This window comes from Rhipicephalus microplus, chromosome 5 (assembly GCF_043290135.1).
Source record: "Rhipicephalus microplus isolate Deutch F79 chromosome 5, USDA_Rmic, whole genome shotgun sequence".
In the NCBI taxonomy this organism is placed as follows: domain Eukaryota; kingdom Metazoa; phylum Arthropoda; class Arachnida; order Ixodida; family Ixodidae; genus Rhipicephalus; species Rhipicephalus microplus.
The window spans coordinates 177,087,997-177,115,548 of record NC_134704.1 but is presented as its reverse complement, the minus strand read 5'-3'; the positions used below and the strand labels follow the sequence as shown (position 1 = coordinate 177,115,548).

Here is a 27,552-nt window from a genome sequence, read left to right as displayed (position 1 = left end):
GGCAACCTCTTCAAGGCATAGCCTCTGTAATTAGCAAACGCCAAAATTGCTGATATCAAAGGCCAAGTACAAAAACCTTTAACCCTACGTAGGTAGCGTCGTCATAGATGATGGGCGTTTCGCGCTTATTTCGCGGGCAAAAAAATATAGGAGGCTATGGTACATATCAAGGCTTTGCTAAAAATCCCTAGAAACATGCACTTTGCCTTTTTGCTTTGAAACGTCCCGCGCATGTGCAGCACAGTCCAGTTGGTGCAGCTTCAAGGAGTGCGCGGCTACAAGGTGTCTGCTTCTGTGCCGAGTCGTGCTCACCGTTACAGGTGCCTCTATCTACACATCACCTACACGTCGAAGGCATGTCTGCTGCTGTGAGAACTGTCAAGGTAAGCACAGAAGCAAGGTGTTGAAAAGCTCCGACGAATACGTGCTTACGTATGTACAGTACGTTCCGTACGGCTGCAATTGGTTATCCACGTGTTTTGCGAGGTCGAGTGGATGTGTACCTTTCTGTGTTATCTCGGCTGCACGATCGAACGCGTGAAAGGAAAATCGGAACAGATATACCATGTAATACCGTGCACTAGGAAAGAAATGTCGACGGCGATATATGAAATCAAGAAGTGTAATACCTTTTCCGTTACCGTTTTCCTCAAAGGCGAAACCACCAACCCGGCGGTGTTGCGCTGCTTCGAGTATGTGCGCTTATTTGAGTATATTCGTCGAACCTCGATTGTGCAGCTTTGTAAGCGTTCGTTAAGTACTGCATAATAATAATAATAATGTTGAATATGTTACACACAGTGTCTAGCACGTCACAGCTTCGTTATTGAAATGTTGCAAGTGGTCCTTTTTTTTTCCTTTTTTTTCTTGAAATGTTGATGTGCCAAGAAGTCATGCAAATCAAACTTCCTAACAGTCATGTTCAAACGACAGGTAATAAATTTTCCTTTGTGGAAAAAGCCTGCACGCTCGTGTATCGTGGTAAACATGTTTTTAAGGCCAAACCTCATAAGCGCGAAAATGCACGCGACGAGCGACGCGACGTAGATCGTCGTCGCGCGATCAGTCGTTAGCGCAGGCAAACCTCATTCACGCGACGGCTTCGGCGAGCGAACTCCACTGTTGCTGGCATGAGGCCGTCAACTCGCACCAAGAAAACCGCGTAGCGAGCGGTAAGCAATTTAAAAATAAGATATATTGTTGTGTAATGAAACGGAAAGTGTTTATTATTGCCTTGCAGCACTTTTTTATAGGCACATGCGTAATAAACATTGCGTTATTTCTTGTTGCGCATACGTGACACGGGCAGGGTCACGTGCACCTATGTAGTCTGTCTTTTCCGGTTTTTCGCTATTGGCTGCTTGAGTCCAGCACTTCCGGGCGATGAGCGACGGTTTCCAAATCTGGAGAACCGAGCGATCGCGCGAAAACGAGCACGCAACACGTCGCTCGAACGCCCTGTTTCGTCGCTCATAGCGTCGCTCGTCGCTGTCGCGTGTATTTTCGCGCTTATGAGGTTTGGCCCTTATGATTTTGCCTTGAATGCATGAAATTTTGCACAGTTCCAGTCTTTTTTTCCCCCGCCATATGGACAACCACTATACATAGTGTTCATGTGATGTCACTTCCGCCGTTGTCGCCATCTCCCGCCATGCCCGGGTACCTCGCTGGGTACCTACAGCAGTTTGCGTGCTGCAGCGCGGTTTGTTGAGGGCTCGTCATCTATTGCTGTGCGCGATGTTTGAAGAGAAGCCGTGCGGTTTTTTGTTGTCATGCTTTAACGAGCTCATCGGGTCAAGAAGGCCTCGCTTGTTCACTCGATACAAGACCGGAAAATTAAAACGTGTGACACGTATACAAGCCACCGCGTACATCGGCTACCCGCCACGATCTACAAGGACCCATTATATCGCTTTCACTATAAATTGCTTGGTCTAAGAACAAGTGAAAGTTCAAAGTCTCTCGAGCCGCAATTTAAAAAGTAAATGAGTGAAGCACACAGCTCCCATCAAAAATGAGTCATCGTGCAGAGCTAGGCAAGTTTACAGGAGATATATTATTAATACCAATTTTAATATGTTGCTGCGGCCCACACCGCATTTCGGAAGTGACGAAACGGCGCTGCGTGACGCACGTGCACACTATGTATTGTTAAATAAGCTATTCATGCGAGGGAAATTATAAACAGGTAATATAAATGTGTGTAAATAAAATAACATAGGACATTATGGAACTTATACTTTTGAAACATAAGTTCAGGACAGAGCGTGAAACACATTGGGAATGTTGGAGCACTTAAAACTTGTTCAGATAGACACTTCGGTGAACCTGCTTTTCAACAATCATTTTCATGCAAGCACAGTCAAGTGATGGATTTGTAATACCTTGAGCATATTAATGCCACTTCAATCTGTTCACTGTGATTTCTTTAAGCTCACCTAAAAGTTTCCCTGAGCCCCGCAGGGGCGCCTGCGCAACTAGGCAAATGGTGTGTAGCGACACCACGAACCCGAGCTAACGGGGGAGTTTCGGCTCCCTCCCACACCTAGCCGTGCGTGGCTTTGCCGTGTCCGGGGAAAAGGGGATCCTGGGGGTTGAGCCAATGCTGGGTGATTGGACCTTTAAGGCCCCCCGGGAGAGGCAACACACCCCTTTGGCCCCGGCTTCACGTAGACGGCACCCTTGGGCTGACCCACGCAGGGGAAATCGGCAGTCGCCTTTTCCTATCTCTCTCTCCCTACATCTTCGTCTTTATCTCTTACTATTTATCTGTCTTGTCTTCTACTCTCTTCCGTTTACTTCCAAACTTCCTGGCGGCTAGGGTTAACCCTGTGCAAATAGCCTACCTTGGTCTAGGCGCATTGGGTTATAGTGGCGTTGTATTGCTGGCGTCTGCAGGTTTTAGCATCCGCAAACTTGTAGCGTCCCCTCGTTGGGCTCCGTGGTGGGTGGCCGCCAACGCTTCTGAAGAAAATTAAACTGGCATGCATAGAGCATTTCCCTTATTAAGTGATCGTACCGCCTTAAAGCGCGTACGCACCGAAGACTTAGGATTTTTCAACCGATCAAGTGAAAACTTCCCCCATTTTCATGTTATACATAGTGAGATAAGCAGCAAGCAAGCCAGAACTGTATCCCTCTTTGTAGTAGCCAGATGTCTCACAGAAACTCTTGGAGCCGGGTACAAAGTTACCAAAATGGCCAGCGGAGACCTCCTCCTTGAAGTTCGAGAAAAAGAACAGTTTGAAAAGCTACAGAATCTTTCAACTTTTGGTGACACTCCCATCACTGTAACGCCACACAGATCTATGAACACAACCCGTGGAGTAGTATCTGATGCTGATTTGCTTGGCTTGACTGAAGAGGAACTTCTGGAGGGGTGGAAGAGTCAGAATGTGACCAATGTACAAAGGATCATCATTAGAAGAGACAACAAGGTAACACCAACGAAACACCTAATACTCGCGTTCGCTTCCAGTAATCTGTCAGAAAGTATTTAAACAGGGTACACTAAGACGTCGATCAGACCATACATACCTAACCCACGTCGTTGTTTTAAATGTCAGAAGTATGGACAGGGCTCACAAAGCTGTCGTGGTCACCAAACTTGTGCACAATGTGGAGTGTCAGGCCACAATTCTGACAATTGCGAAGAACCGTCACACTGTGTGAACTGTGGCGGAAGTCACGCCGTATACTCACGGTCTTGCTAATTTTGGAAAAAAGAAAAAGAAATTATCACATTGAAAATTAAAGAAAATATCACATTCAAGGAATCAAGACGAAGAGTGTCGCCATTTTATGGCGCTACATATGCTGATGCGGCGCGTCAGGGGGCAACGCCGCACCAGCCCTCGCCACTCCTTCGGCCAGCGCAGAGCGAGCCGTCGGCTGTGGCGCCTGCCCCCAAGGCAGCAGTAGTTCAGTCTACTCCGCCTCCTAGCGAATTGAGGCCGGAGACTCCAAGGTTCTCTGGTCTCAAGGCCTCCCCTCACCAGGCGAGGCCTAAAATCCGAACCACCAGCTCGCATGTGCGGGCACCCAGTGCCTCTGAGGAGGCAATGGACACAACAGTACCCTCGGTACCAAAACTGCGGCGCGGCTCCTTGGAGCGTGCAAAGAAAAATAAAAAAACCAATAACGGGGCCGGACTACAGTCCTGCCACCTGAATTAACGAGCTAACTCTAACACAGGATACTCTTTGTACACACAGCAGCATCTCTCTTGTTTAAATATGCAGACAGAAATATTACAGTGGAACATCCGAGGCCTTCTTCGAAACCTCCAAGAACTCCTCCATGAACACAATCCAAAAGTGCTGTGTGTACAGGAGACACACTTAAAACAAACAAACACAAACTTTTTACGTAACTACGTAATCTTCCGAAAGGATAGAGATGATGCCATGCCATCATCCGGTGGTGTAGCGGTTATAGTTAGTCAAGGTATAGCATGCACACAATTACCCCTTCAAACTTCCCTCGGGGCGGTGGCTGTCCGAGCAGTTATTCTAAACAAACTTGTCACTGTCTGCTCTTTGTACATACCGCCGCACCACCGTCTTGAAAAACTTCAATTCCAGTCTTTAATAGACGAACTACCTGAACCTTATCTGGTCCTAGGGGACCTGAATGCACATAATGGTCTGTGGGGTGACTCTCGCTGTGATGCACGAGGTCATCTTATTGAACAATTCCTCATTTCATCAGGTGCTTGTCTGTTGAATAGGAAAGAGGCAACATACTATAACCTTGCCAACAAAACTTACTCTTCCATAGACCTCAGTATCGCATCTCCTTCACTTGTACCATTACTTCAGTGGAAAGTCATAAATAATCCTTATAGAAGTGACCATTTTCCTTTAGTTTTGAGTACACCAATAATATATGAATGCCCTCCACATGTTCTCAAATGGCTGGTAAACAAAGCCGACTGGGAACAATTTCAAAAGATTACTCACTTAAGTTGGACTGACATATGTGAATTAGGCATAGATGAAGCTGTGCAGTACTTCACGGCTTTTCTTACTGACGGAGCAGCCAAGTGCATTCCACAAACATCTGGACTGCCCGGCAAACGACACGTCCCGTGGTGGAACACTGAGTGTCAAAATGCGCGAAAGGAACAGAACAGGGCATGGAGGTTGCTGCAGAACTTGCCGACAGCGGAAAACCTTGAGAGATTTAAGAAAATAAAATCTCGAGGCAGGAGAATGCGTCGGCAGGCCAGAAGAGAAAGCTGGCACAAGTTTTTATCAGGGATAAATTCATATACACAAGAGGCTAAAGTCTGGAACATGGTTCGTAGGGTAGCAGGAAGACAAGTACACTCACTCCCACTCGTAAACACACAGGGTGACAGCCTGGAAGATCAGGCGAACTTCTTGGGCGCACACTTTGAACAAGTGTCTAGCTCGTCACACTATACTGAAGCTTTCCTAAGATATAAAGCAAAGATAGAAAAGCAGAAACTAGAATACATGTGTACAAGTCACGAGGCATACAACCAACCTTTCAACTTAGCTGAGCTACAAACCTCACTAAACTCTTGCAGTAATTCTGCCCCAGGCAACGACCGTGTCACGTGTGAAATGTTGAAAAACCTGCCGCTCAAAACGCGAAAAACTTTACTCTCTCTTTACAATGCTATCTGGCTTTCTGGCACCATCCCTGCTTCCTGGAAAGAGGCTATTGTTATCCCTATTTTGAAACAGGGCAAACCCTTCCTCAGTTTCAAGTTATAGGACCATTGTAGTAACCAGCTGCCTTTGTAAACTTTTTGAAAAAATGATAAACCGCCGACTTTTATATTTCCTTGAAACACACAATCTGCTTGACCAATACCAATGTGGGTTTCGAGAGGGTAGATCCACCACCGACCATCTGGTGTGTATCGAGGCACAGATCCGAGACGCTTTCGTCCACAAACAATACTTCCTCTCTGTGTTTCTCGATATCGAGAAGGCTTACGACACAACATGGCGCTTTGGCATATTAAGAGACCTGTCTCACCTGGGTGTGCACGGTAGAATGCTTTCCATAATCGAGAGTTACTTGTCCAATCGGAAATTCCTTGTCCGTGTGGGCAGTATTCTCTCCCAAACATTTGTGCAAGAAACGGGAGTACCACAAGGTGGTGTACTTAGTTGTACACTTTTTATTATCAAAATAAATTCCTTGCACCTGTCCATCCCCTGCAACATGTTTTATTCCACATATGTCGATGACGTCCAGCTTGGCTTTTAAGTCATGCAACCTAGCAATGTGTGAGCGGCAGCTTCAGTCAGGTTTAAACAAGGTCTCCAAATGGGCAGAGGAAAACGGATTCCGGCTGAACCCAGAAAAAAGCACCTGTTTCTTGTTCTCCCGAAAGAGAGGCGTGCACTCAGAACCTTACGTTGAACTGAACGGTCAACACCTGTCTGTCAATGCGGAGCATAAATTCTTAGGCTTAATCTTGGACAACAAGTTGACCTTCGTACCGCACATCAAATATTTAAAAAGAAAATGTTTAAAAGCCATGAATGTTATAAAAGTGTTGTCACGTACTACGTGGCGTAGTGACAGGCAATGTCTCATGAACCTGTATAGAAGCCTCATTCGCACCTGCTTAGATTATGGGGCCGTTGTTTATCACTCTGCGACTCAAAGTGCTTTGAAGATGCTGGACCTAGTGCACCATTTGGGCATCCGCCTTTCTACGGGTGCATTTCACACCAGCCCCGTAGAAAGCCTTTACGTTGAGTCAAATGAGTGGTCGCTTCATCTGCAGAGAACTTACATGTCCTTTGTTTATTTTCTTAAGGTGAAAGCAGACAAGAAGCACCCCTCATACTCTACTATTATTGATTTGTCGAGCTCCATTCTATTTCAAAACAGGCCTTCGATGAGGCAGCCCTTCTCAGTTCGCCTGAAGTGTCTAGCTGAGGACACTGGAGTGTCACTTGAACACAGTTTAATGGCTCCTGTAGCATACCCGCCACCGTGGCAGTGGCAGACTATAGATTGCGATGTGTCTTTCCTAGAAGTTACTAAACATGCGCCTATTGCCCATATCCGAACATACTTCCTGGAACTTCAACACAAATACACACGTCCTGAGTTCTTTACAGATGCCTCTAAGTCCAACTCCTCTGTGTCCTACGCTGCTGTTGGCCCTTCCTTTTCGGATGCTGGCCCTCTACATCCAGGCACAAGTATCTTCACAGCGGAACCTTACGCGATACTTGTGGCAGCTAAACACATCAAACAGTTACAAATACAAAAAGCAGTAATTTATACAGACTCTCTCAGTGTGGTAACGGCTCTGCACAGTCTTAAAAAACAAAAAAACCCTGTCCTCGTCTCACTTTACTCCATTTTATGCACACTCTACACACTCAACCAACATGTTGTAGTGTGCTGGGTGCCAGGGCACCGAGAGATTCAAGGCAACGTGATGGCGGATCAGCTTGCTGCATCTGTCCACGAAATCAGTGCCAATACACCTATATTGATCCCGACCCTTGATCTTAAGCCGTCTCTCAAACGAAAGCTCTGGGACTACTGGCAGAGCAAGTGGGATAGACACACACAAAACAAGCTACACGTTATCAAGCCACACCGTTGCCATTGGCCACCAGTATCAAAATCGCGTCTAACAGAGGTAACACTAACAAGACTCGGGATAGGACGCACATACACGACACACAAACATCTTTTGTCCGGTGGCGATCCACCATTGTGTGATAAATGTGGTGAGGCATTAACAGTTCTTCACGTTTTAATCCAATGTAAACAATTAGACACTCTAAGAAGACAACACTTTCCATTACCCTACCGACAACATATACCATTACAACCCTCAATGTTTGTCGGTAGGGAACCACTTTTCACCCATAAATCATTGCTAGCTTTTTTAAGAGATGTCGGTTTTTACCATGTAATATACCCAGGCACTGCGTAGCGTGACCTCTCAAGAGAGGTTGCTGCTGCAGTGACTACATTTAAGGGCACTTGCCTCGCAGAGGCAAGTGCTTTTAAATGTAGTGCATCAGCGCCCTTGGGCACAAGGGCGCTGATGAGGCACTTGTGCTAGTGCCAAATATTTTTACATGTTTTTATTATCAAAACCTTTGTCACCCTTTTTACTATGCATATCAAGCCACTGTCATGATCTTAATACTTATGTTTTTACCCGCATTATCGCGAGGAATTTTAAGGCCCCTATACAGCCACGCAACATATCATTGTCCGCATCTCTACTCATCGAAATGGCGCTCTTTGGCCATCAATTGGCCCTTGCGCCACAAAGCGCCACACATCATCAGGTTTCCCTGGGGCCAGTAGCATAGCCAGAATTTCAGTTTATTAGTTAGTCATAAACATCAATCACATACATAACACTTTAAAAACAAAACGGAGAGGTGAGCGAGTTGGTGCTGATTCATTACAATGTAAATGTAGCGTGAAAAAACACGACAAGAAAGGGTACACCACAAGTGCTTTTAACACTTACACTAGGTGCCCAACCAATTCCCACGCACCACAAGGGCTTTGCGCTTGTGGTGTTCCCTTTCTTGTCCGTGTTTTTTTCGTGCTACATTTACATTGTTATGGACTTGTAGAAGATGTAAGTCTAAGAGTGTGAATACTGAGAACAGGACCCTCAGTTAAAAACTACAACGAAAGTGAGTTGAAAACATTTGGCAGAAGATTAGCAGGTGGTAATAATAATCTTACACAAGCCAAAACAAGCAGCAACATGCTAGAACAGTTGAAGTAAAAAATGAAGTAATACAATAAAATGAAAGGCACAGTGCAAAATATAATATAAAAAGCAAAACAATGCAAATTAAAGTGCGACACACAGAAGTAATACATAATGAAAGTAGAAAATGTGCACAAAAGAAATGAAAATGAATGAAAAAAGGAAAATTTACACTGGAAAAAAAATGAACACACATAAAATAAATGAGGACAAGTGCAAAAAAAATTATATACCATGACTAAGGTGACCAACCAGGAGTCAAAAGAAAAGATTTTATCGACGATTTGAAAAGGAAAAATGTGGGCACTTCTTTAAGTTGAATTGGCAAACCATTCCAAAGAAGAATGGTCGAGAATGTAGATGTTTTCTTACTGCAGGTAGTGCCAATGGGTGGCAACAAGTAATTATGATTAGAAGCAAATGTGTTGGGGTGAGTATTCTTGAGAGAGCTACATTCAATATATTCAAAGGAGAGCTGGGAATTAGGTAACTTGTAAAACGTTATACTTATGTTATACTGAAATAACTTTTTAACAGATAAAATCTTGTGCTCATTAAGCAGGCTAAAGGCATCTGAATGCAAAGAACTGTGAGTTGTGCATATGGCTTGATTTTGTATATGCCGGATAGAATAAGGATAACAACAATAGATATTATCCCAAGCAATCATACCATAGTTAATATGCAAATGAATAAATGAAAATTACAGTGAAAGCAATGCAGGAGGTGAAAAATAGACATGCCTTGGTAAGCGCCCGAATACTATAGGCCGACTTCATTTTAATATGATTGATAAATGATGTGAAGATGAAACTTCAAATGGCTGTCCGATGTCACACCTAGAAATACCGCAGTCACTCATGAGAATAAAATGAATTCCTAATGATAAGGAAGAATTGATTAAAGGCTGTTGATGTGGGTGGAAAACCAGAAGTTTGGTTTTAGATGGATTAATAAGTAGTTTGTTATTGTTACACCATTTAATTAGATGATCAAGTGCCACATTTAGCTTACTTAGTAATGAACTCATAAATTTGTCAGGTGCTAATATTGTTAATTTCAGCAATGCAATGAACGGGGTGAGTTAGTTCATTTGGATTTTGCAATGTGCTTACGGTAGGGAGAGATTACAAAGAACACAGTGCTAAGAGAACGAGTGCAAACTCTTTCTTGTGACTTTCAATGAAATGGAGTACTGAGGGAACGTCCGGAACATATAAGCCCAATGCACTCACAGTCGATGTAATGCGATGAAAGGGGCTAGCTAGTTCATGTGACGGGTATACTATTTCGTTGAATGCATCGCACAAGAAAGAGTTTGAGCACATTCTCTTAACACTCTGTCGTGTGTTCTTTGTACTCTCTTGCTCAACCATATACCATTTTCTCGTGCATTTGCATATGTGCCTGTATACAGTCACATGCACAGTTGGAAACTCGGTCGGGTGGGTTTGAATCTCCACCCTTGACTATATATATGCCAGTGCCTCTGACTTCCATGGCACCACTTCATGCATTGGTGGCATTTTCTCCCATCCTTCATTTTTGCTTGCATTACTTTTTACTTTAATATAGTGGGAGGTCATGTGACACTGAGCTTCAAGTAGATGGTTTTTCTGGTGAAACCATCGCTTCTGTTTAGGAAAGTCTTATTGTTAAGCAAGGCTCTGTGTGTGTATATATATATATATATATATATATATATATATATATATATATTCACCCACTCTTTATCTTTTTATTTACATTACATTAATTGTAATAACTTCCCCTATACGTTCCTCGGCATTACTGTCTGTTAGATCTCATTAATATTGTGTCAGAACAAGAAAAACTATATATATATATATATATATATTGCCAAGCTGGTGACAGTGTTTATGTGCTGAAGCTCTCCTAGCTCTAAAAAATTTTGTATATAGTGTAGTGTTCTAGATTCACAGAGGAGTGAAGCGTACATGAACCCCAGACATGTAAGAAAATACACACCACATTCTTTGTACACTGCTAGACGGGACTAGTTTACCGCATTCCGTTATCCTGTGACAGATTCGAAATCAGTAGCGGTTGTACTATATGTCTATAATTAAAATGGAGCTGCCTGTCTGTCATGTTGCTGTATTCAAGAAGCAGGTTAAACGTGCAGCATGTAAGTAATAGCTGTGCCAAGAAAGTTCATTTGATGTACCATAATATTGGGTTAGCACTTGTCATGCTAGGTTATGGTTAATTACAACAGCCAAGTATGCAATTGATGGAACAGTATTATTCAAACTATAGTTTTTGTATATTAAGGAACTGTGAGAGACGTGCATGCATACATTCTTGAAGGCCAGTAATATTATGATTAGATGTTACACATTTGATTTCATAGGTTATAGATATAAATTTAAAATAGTACTCCTGTTGGCATCAGGGATTTAGCTTTGTCAAGATAGGTGACAGGGATGCACACAATTAGAAAGAAAATCATGAATAATTACGTGCTAAAGGAAACTTAGCTTTGAAATAATACTGAGTGGACGATGAGTGGATGAAAGACACACTGTTCTTAAGGTACTTCAGTATGGTTTTGACAATTTTATTGAAATGCAATGAGCATGCAGAGAAAGTCCCTAGGATCTATTGCAGGCTAACTTAAGCTTTTCACGTAAGGTGTGTGTGATTCATTTCAACCTGAAAATTGCTACAGGTTACAGCAGCTTAGCAGAAGAAGTTTTCAACCGCCCACTTCCATTGTACGTAGCATTATTCCTGTATGCATAGCACAAGAATCCGATTTTTTTTGTCAAATCTGTCACTCACTATTTTTTGTGAACCTAATTGAGAACTAATGCAGTTCATAATAGTTGACACACTTTATAATTAGCTTTGGTTACAAGAAGGAAGTACCAAAAAAGAATACACATTTAATCAAAATTTACAGCCAGACTCGAAGACCCCTGGTGGACGGTGACCGTCGTCTTCCTGAGTTACGTGCTCCGTGTTGCCGTGGGCTGCACAATGTTGTTTATGTTGGAGGTTTCTCAGACATCATAAATTATCCTAGCTGCGTTATTGGCTATAAATTTCAAAATTTTTGACATCTAAAGCTGCGACATCCTCCTAGGCAGCTGGGCAAGCGGTGTCACTTCAGCTAGTACAGTGTGCTTCAACTCATCATTGCAGTGACTGGACTCTCGATATCTAATCAAGGTCAGGATACTCACATCTGCAGCTGAAACTTTAGCCCCAAAGACCACCAGCACATTGCCTGTGTTTACGCCTATCTGTGACCATTCTTGGATGTACTTTTAGGGGTGAAGCACCTTAGAGTCTAGGCTTGCCCAATGTCTGTTGACCGGCAATGACAATGAAGAAGAATAAGCACGTTCCAAACTACACCTTTTTTTATGCCATCACGGCACAGCACATACAAGGCACCCACTGTATGTCATGTTGAAAAATAACTGCATTCCAGACCTCTCTTTCTGCTGTGGATGAAAACGATTGTGAAAGCACTCTCGCCCGCAAAAGGCGAGATAGCAACGCTGACAACAAGCTGCTACTCCGAAGGCAAGAGCACGGCATGTGGTCACTCAATATCTACACGGATGGCTGGCATCATTGCAGCACCTGTAGGAACAAATCTAATTCATGCTCATACCCGTCAAGTGCATTGTAATCGCCAGTAATGATGGTGCTTTAGCTGCGTATTCGACAAGTGAAGGAATGGCAGTGCTGAAAAGAAAGGCAAGATGCGATGATTTAAGGTGCATCACTTAAGTTGTGCTGCAAATGATTGACTGATGCTGTACCCTAAATGCTAATAAAATGTCAAAAACCATTTAGAGTTTCTTTAAAGGGACACTAAAGTCAAATAACAATTTATGTCAGAGTGAAAGCTCGATGTATGGCTATGTTTAAAACAACAACGAGAAATTAAGATGAATGCACGAGAACACACGCGCTACGATAGGACATTCCCAAAATGATCCCGATTACTTCAGACGTACCGCCTATTTAATCATTAGTAATCGAACTAGCTGCACTAAATAAAGAACCTTCTGTATATCGAGAGATGTAATAAAATGCTGCTTGTTCGTTTCTGTTTGATTCATGAAAAAAAGAACCACCAAACGTTATTAAGGGGAATGGCGCAAGTGGTTCAAAAATTCAATTTTCACCTAGTTAAACTGGCCAGGTCATGCCATCTAGCGGGGCCCAGTCGAACCAAGCATGCGTGCAAAATGGGGTTAGCTCACAATCTAGCCATGGCACAAACAAATAGCCATGGCAGGAAATCGTTCAATGGCCGTTGTTGCTGCTCTGGCTCCCTCTATTTTGGTTCTGCTGCTACTACTGTCGGCAGCCGCACAGTAAAGCTGAGCAACGTTGTGTACAGCAACACTTACGTGAAAGGTACCATTTGAGGCGGGTAATTTGAAGCGGGCTAACGCGATTCGGACCACTAAGATGTGATTTTATTTCAAAATAAGCACTTTTTTGGCACAAAAGTAGCACTACGAAGTTTCTGGACCGCTATTTCAGCCATCATAATCGACATATTTGACTTTAGTGTCCCCCTAAAGGCAGTCTGAAAAAAAGGTTTATTACGTTATAGATTTAAAAAAAGGCCACATGGTCACAAAATGTGTTTGTGTTCCACAATAGTTTTCATTAAACAATTAACAATTTGGGTAGAAATGTATAGACACTAGAGTGAAGATCAAGTGAAGATTTTGTGAATTATGTATTGTTCTAAATGGATGATGCTAACACGCCTTGTTGTGGAGGAAACAAAAAATTCACAGCATGTCTACGGAGTGAATGATGATGAGTGGGGCGAACCATCCGTCTGTTTGTCCATTCACCCACCTTTCTGACCGTCCGTCTGTTATTCCATCTGTCCATCCTTCTGTCTGTCTGTCCATCCGTCTGTCCGTGCATCCACCCATCCGTCTGCTTGTCCATTTGTCTGTTCGTCTGTGTGACAGACGGACGGTTCGTCCTACTCATCATCATTCACTCCATGGATATGCTATGAATTTCTTATTACAACAGCGCCATTTATACTCTTTAATCGTCAACTATAGAAAAACCTTTTACGTCATCTAGTGATATCATTTCCAAGGACATATACACGCAACACGATCTGGTGAGCAATTCTTAAAACTAACTAAAAGTGGCTACTACTGCGAAGGAACGACGCACACCCTAAGGAGCGTCGTCCCCAGAAAACATTTGGAGTGATTATGACGCCATCAAGTTCTCCATGGTCCTTATGGTTCGTGCTCAGATAGGCTATAACAGTACGACAGCAAGGATAAACTGGGCTCACAGATGCTTTTAGAGAATGTGATGGAGACCGCACCAGTAGTAATAAAAAGGAGAATACTGAAGCGAACACATGCCATCAATGAGCACACAGAAATCTATTTCAGTTATCGTTATGCAAGAGCATGCCAGTATTGGCATGTTCTCGAGAGGCAGCATTATTGTTGCAAAGAGCGGAAGTTAAACAGAAATGAAAATAACTCTTACTGAAGTGCAGTGTGCCGAGTCTGGTGTAATGCATTCCAAGATGCTACAATGGCCTGGAGGTACTTCAGTTATCTCCTTCAGGTACAAATTACAGTGTGCTGCTAAATTTGTTAAATATATGCAACTTCATTCCAAAGCACTCGATAGCCTGTTGCTAATAAAAAAAAGGTGGTATAATATGTTTATGCATGCATTTTCCAGTAATTATTCATAACTGCTGTTAAGAAAATCTTATTTATTCAGGAGCTAGTCGTGGCCTTTTTTCATGTGAGAAGAATTATATCTCAGTCTCAGAATATGTGAGAAATTTGTTCTCGGTACTATTCATTCTGAACAAAATAGTCTTGACATGGTGCACCAAATTGAATGACTCATCAAACAAGGTAGCGTCTTCACCAAAGTTATCTCTTGGAGCACAGCACAGTGAATTTCATTAAGCACTTGTCCACCCGGAAAGTGTGTAGACATATACAAGTCTGATTTCAAGCTGATTGTACAAACATACTGTGTGTGACAAGCTGTCATGGTTGATGTGCACAATTATGCATGTTGCCACTGAGGGGGTCATTTAGCAATGGCACAAGTTAAATAAAAACTGTTTATTGAAGGTCAAGAAAAATAAAAAAATGGATTGCTGTGTAATAATTTTTGTGCATTCTTGCTTTCTACTTATCTCTTAATTAGATTGCCATAGGATTTTCATATAAATAATCTGTGTGCAAGTGTGTTGGGATTTTAAGACACGTGGTAGACACAAATGACAAATGTAAAAGAAATGCATGTTTCAAGTACATGTTGCAAGCACAACTGTCTCACACATAAACTTGGCCAATGCAAATTAACCTCTCATTCTGCCAGATGTTTGGTAGGTTAGCAGACCTTAATTTAAAGACTCGTGCAATTGTGCCTGCTATGTGGGTCAGTGGATATCTGTTGACATTGGAGGTAGTGAAGGATCTTAGGCTAATGCAAAAAAAAAAAAAAAAGAACAATGTTATGCTGTCTCCAAAGGGCTCTCTGTGCTATTGTCTCTATTAGATGCGCCTCACAACTAACAAATTCCAAAGGGCATGAGAATGTTAGTGTGGAGTTTGCGAAGACTTCTTGAATCTCAACTATGTAAAAGAGAATTATAGTTATAAATTTTGTATTGAAGTGTTGTGTCCAACAGACACACCTTGACACTCTACAAACCTGCATTTTATGGCGTATTTTACATTCTGCAAGAACCACAGAAATGCTACGGTCATGTTGTGTGGTGTTATTATAGTAGCTATTGTTTTGTGCCAGCATTTAAAACCTCTAACGCTTCTGTTTAGAAATGAAAGATGGTTTTTATTCGTTGGTTTCCTCTTTTATATTACTATATTTATGTGAGATCTACATGCCTTGTGTATTTAGGCCATGCAGTGGTCACTGCAAGTGCCTTGTGTTATTTTTATTGCTGTTGTAATAAACACGGGATAAACAGAAAAACTTTACGTTTGATGCCTGTACTCTTGCAGGTGTAATTCTTGGTAATAGTAACAATTGGTTTTCCTTTGATGCTCCTCGATGTGTCAATAAACAAACAAAAATGCACTATGTGCAGGGCCTTGTGACCTTGGTGACAGGTGGCGCTTCTGGGCTTGGCAAGGCAACTGCAGCACGGTTTGTACGCCAGGGTGCACAGGTGGCCATTTTCGACCTGCCCACATCCAAGGGAGAGGAGGTTGCCAAAGAAATTGGCAGTGACTGCATCTTCGTACCAGGCAATGTATGTGATGATACACGGTGAAAGGCATTGAAAAAAGTCGCACAGATGTGACCTGGACGGCTGTAATGAGCACTGCTTGAAAGAGTTGTCGAGGAAAGGAAGACGCTGTAGGATTGATGGCAACAGGTCAAGGACGAGTGCGAAAAATGCATTTCGTATTGCTCATGTCACTTGGATGGAGGGGTCTTGACATTTTGAAGCTCATTAACCTTAAAAAACAGCAGAATTTCCTCCTCACAGGTGGTTGAATGTGAGCCTGCACAAGTGAGGGCACTCTAGATTTATGTCCTAAACAGGATTACCGGTGGCCATGCCATCTGACTCATGAGTGCGCCTATTTCTTTAGTAATGAAGGCAACTGGCTGCCGTCCTTCAGCCATCAGAGCTGGGCCTGTCCCCTCTTTTATATTGCATCTGACCGTATTCTCTTGAGCTCAGATGTATGACAAGGCACTCCTATAGCTAACCTCATTTGTAAATAAGATCTTTTACTCATAATATCTATTACATTTTTTTAGTGTGTTAGCCTCTGTCATGTCTAAAACACGATTTATTTTACCTTCTTAGTTTATAAGTCTTTCTTTGAACAATCTACAGTGCTCTGTTCTGTTTGCTTGATGCAGCTTTCACCCTAGTTGACAGATTTATATTAGAGAATGGGAGCAGTGGCATTACATATAACTTGGTTCTTTTTTTTATTTCATACTCATGAGTCGTAAGATTTGACAATTATTATGTGCTGCAATTTACCCGCATGTCTGAAAATGAAAGAAAAAAAAAATGGCTGTTAATGGCAGCTATAGCTAAACCTGATTGCTGGCAGCTGTAGCAGCAACAAGAATGGACTGTCTGGTATCACTCCAACCTTGCCTGTTTCGTGTACGAATTATCAGTCCATCGCACCTTTTTAACAAAATGAACACTCTGAAATGAATGTTCTCTCTCTGAAATTACATGAGGACAACTCAAAGGACAAGGCCTTTGGGGTACTTAGACAGTTTGATAACTTAGTACTAAAAGCAAAACTTGAAAGGAAAACAAAGAAAGCTTTGAAATATACATATATAGAAGACAAGTGCAGTATAAAAAAAATAATAAAAGTACCAATTTCTTTTAACTTTAGCTAGCATTCGGTAACAATGGTCGGGGAACCATGTTCATGGTAAACATGCATTCAGTGTGTTTAGCTTAGCTTCGTGCCCATGTGCTCTTGAGCTGATTCTGTCGAATAAACATAATCGGGTAGTTTCGCTCATCACAAATTCAAACAACCTTCCTGTTTTTAATTTTTCTGCACATGAAGTTTCTGTTCATGAAATTTTCAGTGCAAATTATAAAGAGTATATTTTTCGGCATACTAAAAACAGTGCTGGAATTAAAAAGTGAAAGAAACACTTCCTTATAGTTGGTGCTGTTTATGAGACACTGTCAAGATAAATTGGCTCACTATGATGAAGGTATTTATTGGTGTGAGTTGGTTGATACCCCCGTGCCATGAACAAACGTACCCATGGCTGAAAAAGCTTGTATGAGCAGCTTGTATGAGGTTTTTCTGAGCAGGATGGGGCCTAAATTCGAACAATAAAAATGGCCTGACAGTCAGTTTTGAAAAATAATGATTATTTTAGTCATTGTTTGTGCTCTCATTCACCTGCCTTCAAACTACGACTGATTCTGATTGGGGAATCGGAAAAATTTGTTCCTGAAATTGTCTTCTGGGGTCTGTAACACCCTTTAACTTTGAGCGACTGATTGACATTGTACTATGAGGTCTGAAGTGGAAAATTAGCCTTAGCAACATTATCTCTTTCAACTTCAGTGGTTCACCTCCGACTTCAATTGCAGCCTCAGAAGTCAGTGTATTCACGGTTTTCTTCATTCCCCCTATGTTGTTAGCTTGTTCTTGTCCTAACGTTTTTTAGCAGGGGCAATCTTGAATTTAGGTGCTTTTATTGTGCATATATTACGGTTAACCTGTTATTTAATGGTTCAGCTTTCGCTTGCTTTCTGCAGGTTGAAGCCGATCCTCAGCCTCGCTAACCTCCAATCACCACAGTTTACCTTGTCTATTACTTCTATGTCCAGAAGTATTCCTGGGTCGCCATGCATTACAAATTGGTTGTCGTTTTTGATGCGCCATTAGGGCTTTACATTCATGTTTTCTATTTGTATGATTCTGGCAGAAGGTTCTCGTTATGCACAGTCAATTTCACATGTGCCAGAGCGATAGAAAATGCCGACAATACAATAATATGCTGGAGGGGATACCCAAAAAACTAAGAATTGCAGATCCCATCAGATTACTAACGAGGGTAATACAAAATTGTTATGAGAGTAATTTCATGCAGAATAAGAGAAACACCTGGCTCCAACCTTGTAGAGAATGTTGACATGAGTAATGGGTACTCTACAATAGGTCATAATGATGCGCTCAGTAATCGAGAAATCTGCACAACATAACAAACCACTCTATATGGCTTTCATGGACTAAAAGAAACAAAAGTGTGGCAGACAAGTATTTGCTGTGTTCGAGTCCGAAGTTCCAAATATGTTCGTCAATGTATATTAGAACATCTGAAATTTTGGATGCTAAAAATCATGAGCATCCGACTTTGCGGACTTTTCACCTGAATTTCATGTACAGAATAGCATTGGTTGTGTCCCCTCCTCTTCCACATATATCAGCTCCATGTTGGAACCAGCGTTTTCTTGATTCAGTGCATTTGCAACTGTACCAGAACCTGAAAGGCCGATTTGCCGCGGTACAAGTGTGTGATTGGGTGAAGACTATTGAAAAATCTGAAGGGGCCATTGTCATTCTGATGGCAGAATTAGATTTCAGAAAGATTGAATAGTTTCGAATAGTAAAATTCCAGTGTGAATCGAATTGAATAGCAGCCACTACTGAAAAAATATTCGAAATTTTGAATATTCGCACACCTTTAGTTTTTTTTTTTTTTTTTTTTTTTTGTTATCGCTTTCTGCAACCATGTTCAGATGTAACAAAACTGACATCTTTAAATGCTCAGTGGCAGTGATCTCTGCAACGTTAAAATAACCTTACTACATCTAAAACCACCAAGAGGAATGAAGGATGTGAATGCGTCCAGGGAAGCAAAAAGCTGTCATTCTTTATGCCCAGATCAGTAGGATACATAAACGTCTTTTTGTATAGGAGGCACAGCACATGTGAGTATAAAATGGCGTCAAATGAGTTGCCACACAGTAAAGGGCAAACTTAGCCCAGAATATTGTCTAATGCTCTTCTTTGGTAATAGAGCCTTTGCGAAACTTTGTGCATGCACGATAATACTTGGCTTTTTGTGGTCAGTTTCATGCAACAAAAGTGCCTTTGTAATTCTCGTTTGTGTTTTCTTCTCCTGCCAGGTCACGTCTGAGGACGATGTAAAAAGAGCAATGGCTACCATCAAAGAGAAGTTCAAGCGGCTAGATGTAGCTGTGAGCTGTGCAGGCATTGGTGTCGCCTTCAAGACGTACAACTTCAACAAGGATGTGCCTCATAGCCTGGAAGACTTCACCAAAGTGGTTATGGTGAGTTTTCGCACAGTACTGTTGATTATCAAATTGGCTGTAAAACATCGACACTCTGTGTACTTTAAATTTGTATTTCAGAGCAAAGAGCAGTAACGTAGCCAGAAATATTTTAAGGAGGAAGGGGGGGGGGTGGGGGGGGGGGTGGGGGGGCAAGGGACGTCAGACTTACTGTGGTGTATGTGTGAACATAAATTTTGGAAGGGGATTTACCCCCACCTCCGGCTATGTCACTGGCCAAGAGGTATGGAGCTGGAGGATAAAATTGACTAAAAAAAAAGGTGTATGTATATTCAAGTTATCAAATGTTTTTAATATTGTTTTAAATTCGATTTGCATTTGGAAATTTGCTATTTGAACCCCTCAAAAATAAATAAAATGTTTATAATAATGAAAAATTAGTATGCAGCATGCATGCTTGGCCTGGCTTTTTGGGGTGCTGATGTGCAGTACAGCTAGCCGCTTCCTTCAGTGCCACCAAGAGGTCTCTGCGCGACGAGCTTGGCAAGGGGACCCGCTGCCAACCAATGTGCAAAATATATGCCCATCCATGGTTCTGAGAAACCAGCTGGCAAGACGATTCGTTTCTTGCGATAAATCAAATTGCAGTTTCTTCACTTTCGCATGTTTAAGAGCGTGATGTCCTTCCACACAAAGTTCGAATTCATTTTGCACATTGCTGCCGTGAGCAGAGTTGGTCCTAGCCACGACTGCAAACAGTAAGCTTGGTCGCTGTCTGCGTGGCCGTGGTGCCCAATTTTTCATAGTATGTCACGCTTGATTGTGAGCACAAAGACTCGTCGTACGATGGTTTTCGTCACGATGTTCAAAGCACTGATTTGCATAATCTCTAAATGCGGGGTTTATGAATCTGAGGCACACATCTGTGATGTTCGCAACGGACACAGCGCACTGTCTTAATCTGATATATCAGATTAAGACAGTGCATGGTTATACGGAATGCTTGTATGGGGAACAACAACTAAGACCAATTACGATCGAATATTAATCTTGCAAAAGCGCGCGCTCCGTGTAATAGAAAAATATAAAGGTCACCCCAAGGACTTAGACACTCAGCCGCTTTTTCTTAAACATGGAATTCTATCTGCTAGGAAAGTATATAATCTTAAACTGATGCAACACATCCACAAACATAAACTACAGGATTCCTTTCCACGCACTGTATCAACAACATATGGCTTCAGAAATTCTACCCGCAAAACTAAGAAAACACACACGAACTATGGCAAGCAGGCTATTGATTATAAGATCATACAATTGCTAAACCTTCACGAATCGAATATAGACTTTACTCTGAAAACTAAACAATTTAAATGTCATCATAAATCCTTTCTTCTTTTGACTAAAGACATAGTAGATCCATAGGCTTTTATATTTAGGAATACTTGTATACTGAGTTGATTTTTTTCTTACTGTGAACAATGATACTTAAACAGAATCGTTTGATACCAAAAATTGTTTCCTGTTTATGTAAAACATATTCTGAATGTATATCATGTAGAAATAAGCTATGTAACTAAATAAGATATGTATAATGTCACTTATTTGTATATGTATGTTACTGATGTGTGAATATGTGTAATATGGCACTGATGCAGACTGTATCAGGAGGTCAAGACCTCGTCAGGCTATTTAGCCTTTAGTCTTTGCCTCCCGCAGGGAAGTTTTTGTATTTTTTTTTTTCTTTCCTGCAAATAAACTTTGAAACTTTGAAGCTTTGAGATTCTGCTAGCTGCTGCCAAACTAAAGCATAATTACATTCTAAGTGATCAACGACCTATGAACACAGGGTTGCCAACGCATCGCTAAGTAGCACGGCTGTCAATAGCCGTTGTCTCGCAGCGGATAAGCAGCAGATGATGCTCATACGGAGCTAGCATCAACCAATGGTGAGGCATGCTAGAGCAACATGGCGGACACAGCTGATTGGAGGTCTTGAAAGTCGTCGTGTCACACCAAACTAATCAGTGACAAGACCGAGGCTGTGCAGATTTGTGCGCAGTGGTCGCCACAGAGCTTTGAACGTTTGCTTTTTGTACGCTGAGGACCTAGCTGAGGCAGGAAATTTGCAGATGAAAAAAAATTCTCTTTTGGAAGAGTCCATAATGGCAATGCATGGTTGTGCAGTTACACAGAGCTACAATTTTTTAGAATATAACTTCTAACGTACTTAAGAATCTTCTACAACTTTTTTTTTCTCTTAGTTTGCTTTGAAGCATTGGAAAAACATTCAAGAAATAACAAAAAATTATTCTCTTCAATTCTCACTCAAATTTTATTGTTTGGATTTTCTTTGCACTTAAAATTTTGCTATTTGCTCACTTCTACTGAAAATGCCATTTTTCAATTTTAGCACCTCAATATGCAACCATGCTTGGTAAATATATCGCCTAAGTAATATCTTCAGATATGTACTGGAGAGTGCATACTTAGAAAGCGACATCAAACACACCTATCCTCATGATTTTTCGTACTTGCCGCACGTGTTAACTTTTTTTATTGATTTGTAAACGTATAGTAAGTGTGTTTACTGGCATAGTCATTTAGAAGTTAAATGTTTTCGGCAAACTAAACATTCCATGTGGTTCAATATATGCCCACAATGTCTTGGGATTGTCGTAACACTTTCCGTGCACAAAATTGTTCATGTCTGCATTCCTAATATAGCATACCTGTCTTGTGTAGAGAGCTATCTATGACTTGTGAATGCAAGTTTTGGCACTTCAGAGAGCTCCCACTGTCGCTTGATTCACAAGCACACCGTAAAAGTGTCACTGTAAAGTAGCACTCATTTTGCTCTGAAATCTGTCCCTCATCATACCCTGAATTTTGTGCAATGCTGTATTCATTAGGAAGGACCTCAATGGGATTTGAGTGAGCCTGAGTACGAGTTAGGCTGGCGGAGTAAAACTTAAGATGTGCCACGTGTGGATATGGTTCTAGCACTGGTGGATATTCTGGAGGCTTGGTTCATGCATACCGTAATTAATCGAATCAAACACGCACCTTTTTTGCGGTTAAGCGAGTTCATAAATCGCATGCACGTTAGAATCGAGTACGAAAAAAAAAATGAATACGGTCATTCTATTGCCATCGGCATTTCCGAAATGGCCACCCCCTACATGCGTCGGCATGGCGCGTTGGCCATTTTTGCCTATGTGTTTCCCATGTGCAGCACTTCGTACGTGTGCTGAGGAGTTCGTCATCTCGTAGTGCATTAGCATCCACGGCATAAAAGGGCCGACTCCAAAAACTCGACGAGTGCACCACGATGCCGCTTTTAAAAGAAATGTCATCGTGTGTGCCGAAACGGATGGAAATCGGGCCGCATCGCGGCCGTTCGGAGTTCCCGTAACGTGCGTGCGGGACTGGCGGAAACAAAAGCAGAATATTGTCGACAGCAAACATTCACGCAAAGGCTTCAGTGGACCACAGCAGGGTCGGTTTCCGCAAATCGAAGAGCTGCTTGGCGAGTATATGATTAAGCAGTGAGCGGCCCGTGACGACAAAACTGCTCCAAGTGCAGGCTATGCAGTTAGCCTTAGAAAAAGGGCTAATGGGGAGCCAGTTTAAAGCGAGCAGGTGCTGGCTAACTAACTTTATGAAGAGGAAAGGCTTTTCCCTCCGAAGGTGAACGGGCATATGCCAAAAGTTGCGGCACAACAACGGCTACCTGCTTGAGCAAATCGGGAATGCCGATCAGACGCCTCTTTACTTTGACATGCCTGGCACCACAACCGTCGAGAAAAAGGGGGTGAAGCAAGTTTGCATGCTGACACCGGGCCACTGCAAAACTAAAGTGACGGCAATGCTCCGTTGCACGTCAGATAGGCCCAAGCTTCCCCCATACCTCATATTTAAACGGAAGACGCTCGCGAAAGGAGTCGTTTTCCCGAGTGGTGTGATCGTGCGGGCCAACGAGAAAAATGGGTGCGCGTTGCAATCGATGTCTTACTTTTTTTTTCTTCATGAAAACCGGGAGCGCGTTACAATCGAGGGCGGCGCGGTAGAATCGAGTAAGTACGGTACCTTCACTTTTCATCAATGTGTCAATCAAAGACAAAGATGCAGTCACGAGTGATTGCATTGCATCTCCTTGTTGGTCTTCGTTCATTTTTCGTGATGAACATTTTCCAGTTTGTCCAGATTGCACTTTTTGTGCACACTTTACATGCTACAGTGGCAATACACCTCATTGCTTCAGATTTAATTGCATCAAGTTATTTCAAGATTATTCCTGCCCACACTTTTGCTGCAGAAATCTAAGACACCTAAAAAAAAAACTCGTTGAACGAAAAGCAAGGCACGCTCTCCATCGACTGAGCCAGAGCAGGCACTTGAGAGCATAGCATGGAAATGAGTGGTTAAGTATTAGCCCTCTGAACTCTGAAACATGCTTAGTCAACATCGGTGAACACATTCATAGACCGCTTGTAAAAAAGGGTGCTGCTGTGCAGGTGTGAAGTGCGCTCACTGCAATGGGGCTATCTAACATAGGTGACATGACACCACAAAATGCTTGGTGGTAGCAAGACAAAAGTGCAGCACATCTTTTACACCGCATGTAGATTCAGACACACCACTATTATTGGAGCACTTAACAGAATGACTAGCCTGGTACATAGTGTCTTGTTTATTAAACACCTAGCACATTTTTTTTACCTTGTCTTTTTTTCTTCATCTTGTCCTGGACTTGCTAAACCATTTTTTAGAAAGTCAGTATCACTTGCTTTTTTTGTTCAAATACAGAATACTACCAGTCAGTTGTGTGGTTCCAGTAACGACATTCAGAGCAATGTCAAATGTCATATAAAAAGGAAAAATAAGTTGTGTCATGGAGGAAGGCATACATGAAGTGCAGGCTTAATATAGCTACATAGCAATTCTTACGTAACAATGTTAAGCTGTGGCTTGATTCCTCAGAAACACAGCCTTGCAGTCAAAGATACCCAGAATGTGTGTGGCAGGGTTTGTCAGAGTCAAAGCACATAGCCATTTGTTCTGTACTGCAGGTGAACACGGTGGGGACATTCAATGTGGTGAGGCTGGCGGTTGGCCTCATCGGCAAAAACGAGCGGGGCCCCGACGGTCTGCGGGGCGTTGTCGTGAACACTGCCAGCGTGGCAGCGTACGAGGGGCAGATTGGCCAGGTGGCCTACAGTGCCTCCAAAGGGGGCATTGTGGGCATGACACTGCCATTGGCACGAGACCTGGCTTCCCAGGGCATCCGCTGCTGCGCTATCGCACCAGGCAAGGCTTACTTCACACTGAAGTTTTTTCAGCGCACTGAGAAAAGACCAAAAGTAACCTGGAATACAGCATCACTATTCCAGCAAGTAGTGCACTTATGGGCAGTAAGGTGAAGGTATACAGCCCACTGTACATTTCATCAAGCTCAATGCATATCTTTGAGGAGGATGCGGGCTTAGAAAAAATTTTAAATTGTGAGAAAGTCATTTTATGAAAGAACACGTATTTGGGCTGTTTGTATAATAAGCTATCTATTCAGTAATTATGAATGCCCAGTACATTGCAAATTGCTTCAACTAAGGTCTCTAATAAGCAGCATTAGCTGGTGTGCCAGCCAAACAAGCGCAAGTTAGAACGAGCACCGTTCCTGCACCTTTAACTGAGCAGTGCTATCTTGATTTTGTTCATTTCCTGGATTCCTGTTTTTTTTTTTTTTTTTTTTTTTTTTTTTTTTTTTTTTTTGCTGCCCTGCTAGTAGTGGCTGTGGCATGGCCCAAGCACGATTACAACGGTTGACATTGCAATCCAGGAAAGGTCAAAGTGATTGACTCTGTAGAAATGCAAACTGGATGCTATTATTGTTTGTAATTTTACTTGCTTTGTGAATTACTCAAGCTGATGCTTTGTGAATTACTCAAGCTGATGCACTTCCTTTCCTTTACCCTGTAATCCCATCATTTTGTCAAGTTGAAATTTCAACCCCTCCTCCCCCCTTTGACAGAAATCCTGGGCGCATTTCGAGCTGCAAATAGTTGAAAATGTTTCTGCAAAACACAGTGGAAATGAAACATTTTTTGAGACGTAATGACAAGACAGCAGTGTGTCTTCGCTTGCATCCCGTCTGTTCGCATCCTGTGAGCTAGCTGTTCTGCACTGCATTTTTTAATTAAGGGTGTGCAAATACTCGAAATTCCGAATATATATTTTTTATAGTATTTGCTATTTGATTCGATTCATACTAGAATTTGGCGATTAGAAACTATTCAAACTTCCAGAGGACAAATACAGTCACTATCAGATTGTCAGATTGGCAGTGGCCTCTTGAGATTTTTATTATGCTTCACCCCATCGCACACCGTATTGCGGCAAAGCTGCCCTTCAGGCTCTGCTACAGTCGTAAATGTATTGAAATAAGAAAAAAAAAACACTGGTTCTAACATAGAGATAATAAATGTGGAAGAAGTTCAGTGAATGCTGTTTTGGACCTGAAATTTGGGCAGGAAATCTGAAAAGAATCAGACGCCGATGATTTTTAGTGTGCAAAATTTTAGATGCTCTTATATATTGACGTTTAAGGCAGATATGGAACTCTGGACTTGAAGGGAGCAAACCCTTGTTTGCAACATTGTTTGGCATCCACAAAATTTGAAAGAGGAGAAGGGGCTGAGGAGGCAGCATTTTTGCGGTTCGTGTGTAAAGTCTCGTAGGCAATACTTAATTTTTAGTAGGACCAAATCATGTACATAAGTACAGCTCGGCCTATGCCCTGCCTCATTCTTGGTAAGATATCTATGAAACACCTACCTACCAGCGCTTCATCGACCTAGCCAGAATAAATACTTTTATGTTGCTACCTCATACAAAGGTGCCTAAAAATCCTCTCCCATGTTTTTTTTTTCTTGAATCTCACTTAGGAATATTTGAAAAATATTCTTAAATTATATGAGAAATATTTGAAAACTGTTTAATTTTATTCACAATCCCATTTCAATATTCAAGTTCACTTTGCAACTAATAATTTGCTATTGGCACAGCTCTATATTTAAGGTATCTTGATATTTCAGAAAACATTCTTTGACAAAGTCTTGTCACGCAGCATGTGCATGGTAAAAATTTTTAAAAACCCAAATTTCATTCAACCTCAGTTTGGTGTGACTGTGATTCCAAAAAGCACTGGCTATGGCATTGCTGCTCTAATTCCAACGGAACTTCTCTGCAGGCTTGTTTCACACACCCTTGCTGGAGTCGCTGCCCGAGAAGGTGCGCACATTCCTGGCCGAGACCATTCCGTTCCCCAAGCGGCTGGGAGACCCTGACGAGTATGCCCACCTCGTGCAGTCCATTGTCGAAAACCCTTTGCTCAATGGCGAGGTGATTCGTCTAGATGGTGCACTTCGTATGGTTAGCTAGTTGTTTTATTATCTTTGCTGGACAATAAATGCATTGCCCTACTGTTTGTCATGAAGCAAGTGTGTTTTTGTGGATTTTGTATTGAAGCTGACTGTGCTCACATTTGTGTGTTATTCAACTGTTCTCTCCGTATTTGCTTCAGTTTTAAGACTAGTTTGAAAACAGACAAATGTAGGTTTTATGATTAACTGCTTTGCTCAGCAAGATTTACTGGAAAGTCTACTATCCCAAGGCTGTGGCATTGCACTGCATATTTGAACAGTAGTCTTGAACATGCAACAAAGCCAGAATTTTTCTTTTTTCAAATGAAGTGCTCTATTTATTTGAAATTTAAAAAGAAAATGAAATCATTTGCCAAGTTGCATGTGAGATCCATTACAGAAAAAAAATTTTGTTTTCATTTTTATGAGGACATTTCTCGAATACAGTCTGCCTTCGACGTCTCTCCCTCATTGTGACGCACAAGCTCCTGTACCCTGTGCTTTTCATAGGTGCTGTGCCAATTGAAAGGAACACTGCAACGAGAAATTTCGGAGAATGTAATAATAAACATCTGACTGAAGCTTATAAT

The 27,552-nt window shown here is 41.9% G+C and overlaps 1 protein-coding gene across 1 annotated transcript; it reads left to right on the top strand.

Moving 5' to 3' along the window:
• On the top strand, positions 1 to 27,036 carry scu (hydroxysteroid 17-beta dehydrogenase 10). The gene is made up of 5 exons (XM_037424908.2): positions 1 to 383; positions 15,864 to 16,028; positions 19,416 to 19,580; positions 24,614 to 24,851; positions 26,791 to 27,036. Exons 1-5 carry the CDS (start codon positions 357 to 359, stop codon positions 26,979 to 26,981), a joined length of 786 nt encoding a protein of 261 aa, XP_037280805.1. The 5' UTR covers positions 1 to 356; the 3' UTR covers positions 26,982 to 27,036.
• The last annotated feature ends 516 nt before the right edge of the window (positions 27,037 to 27,552 follow it).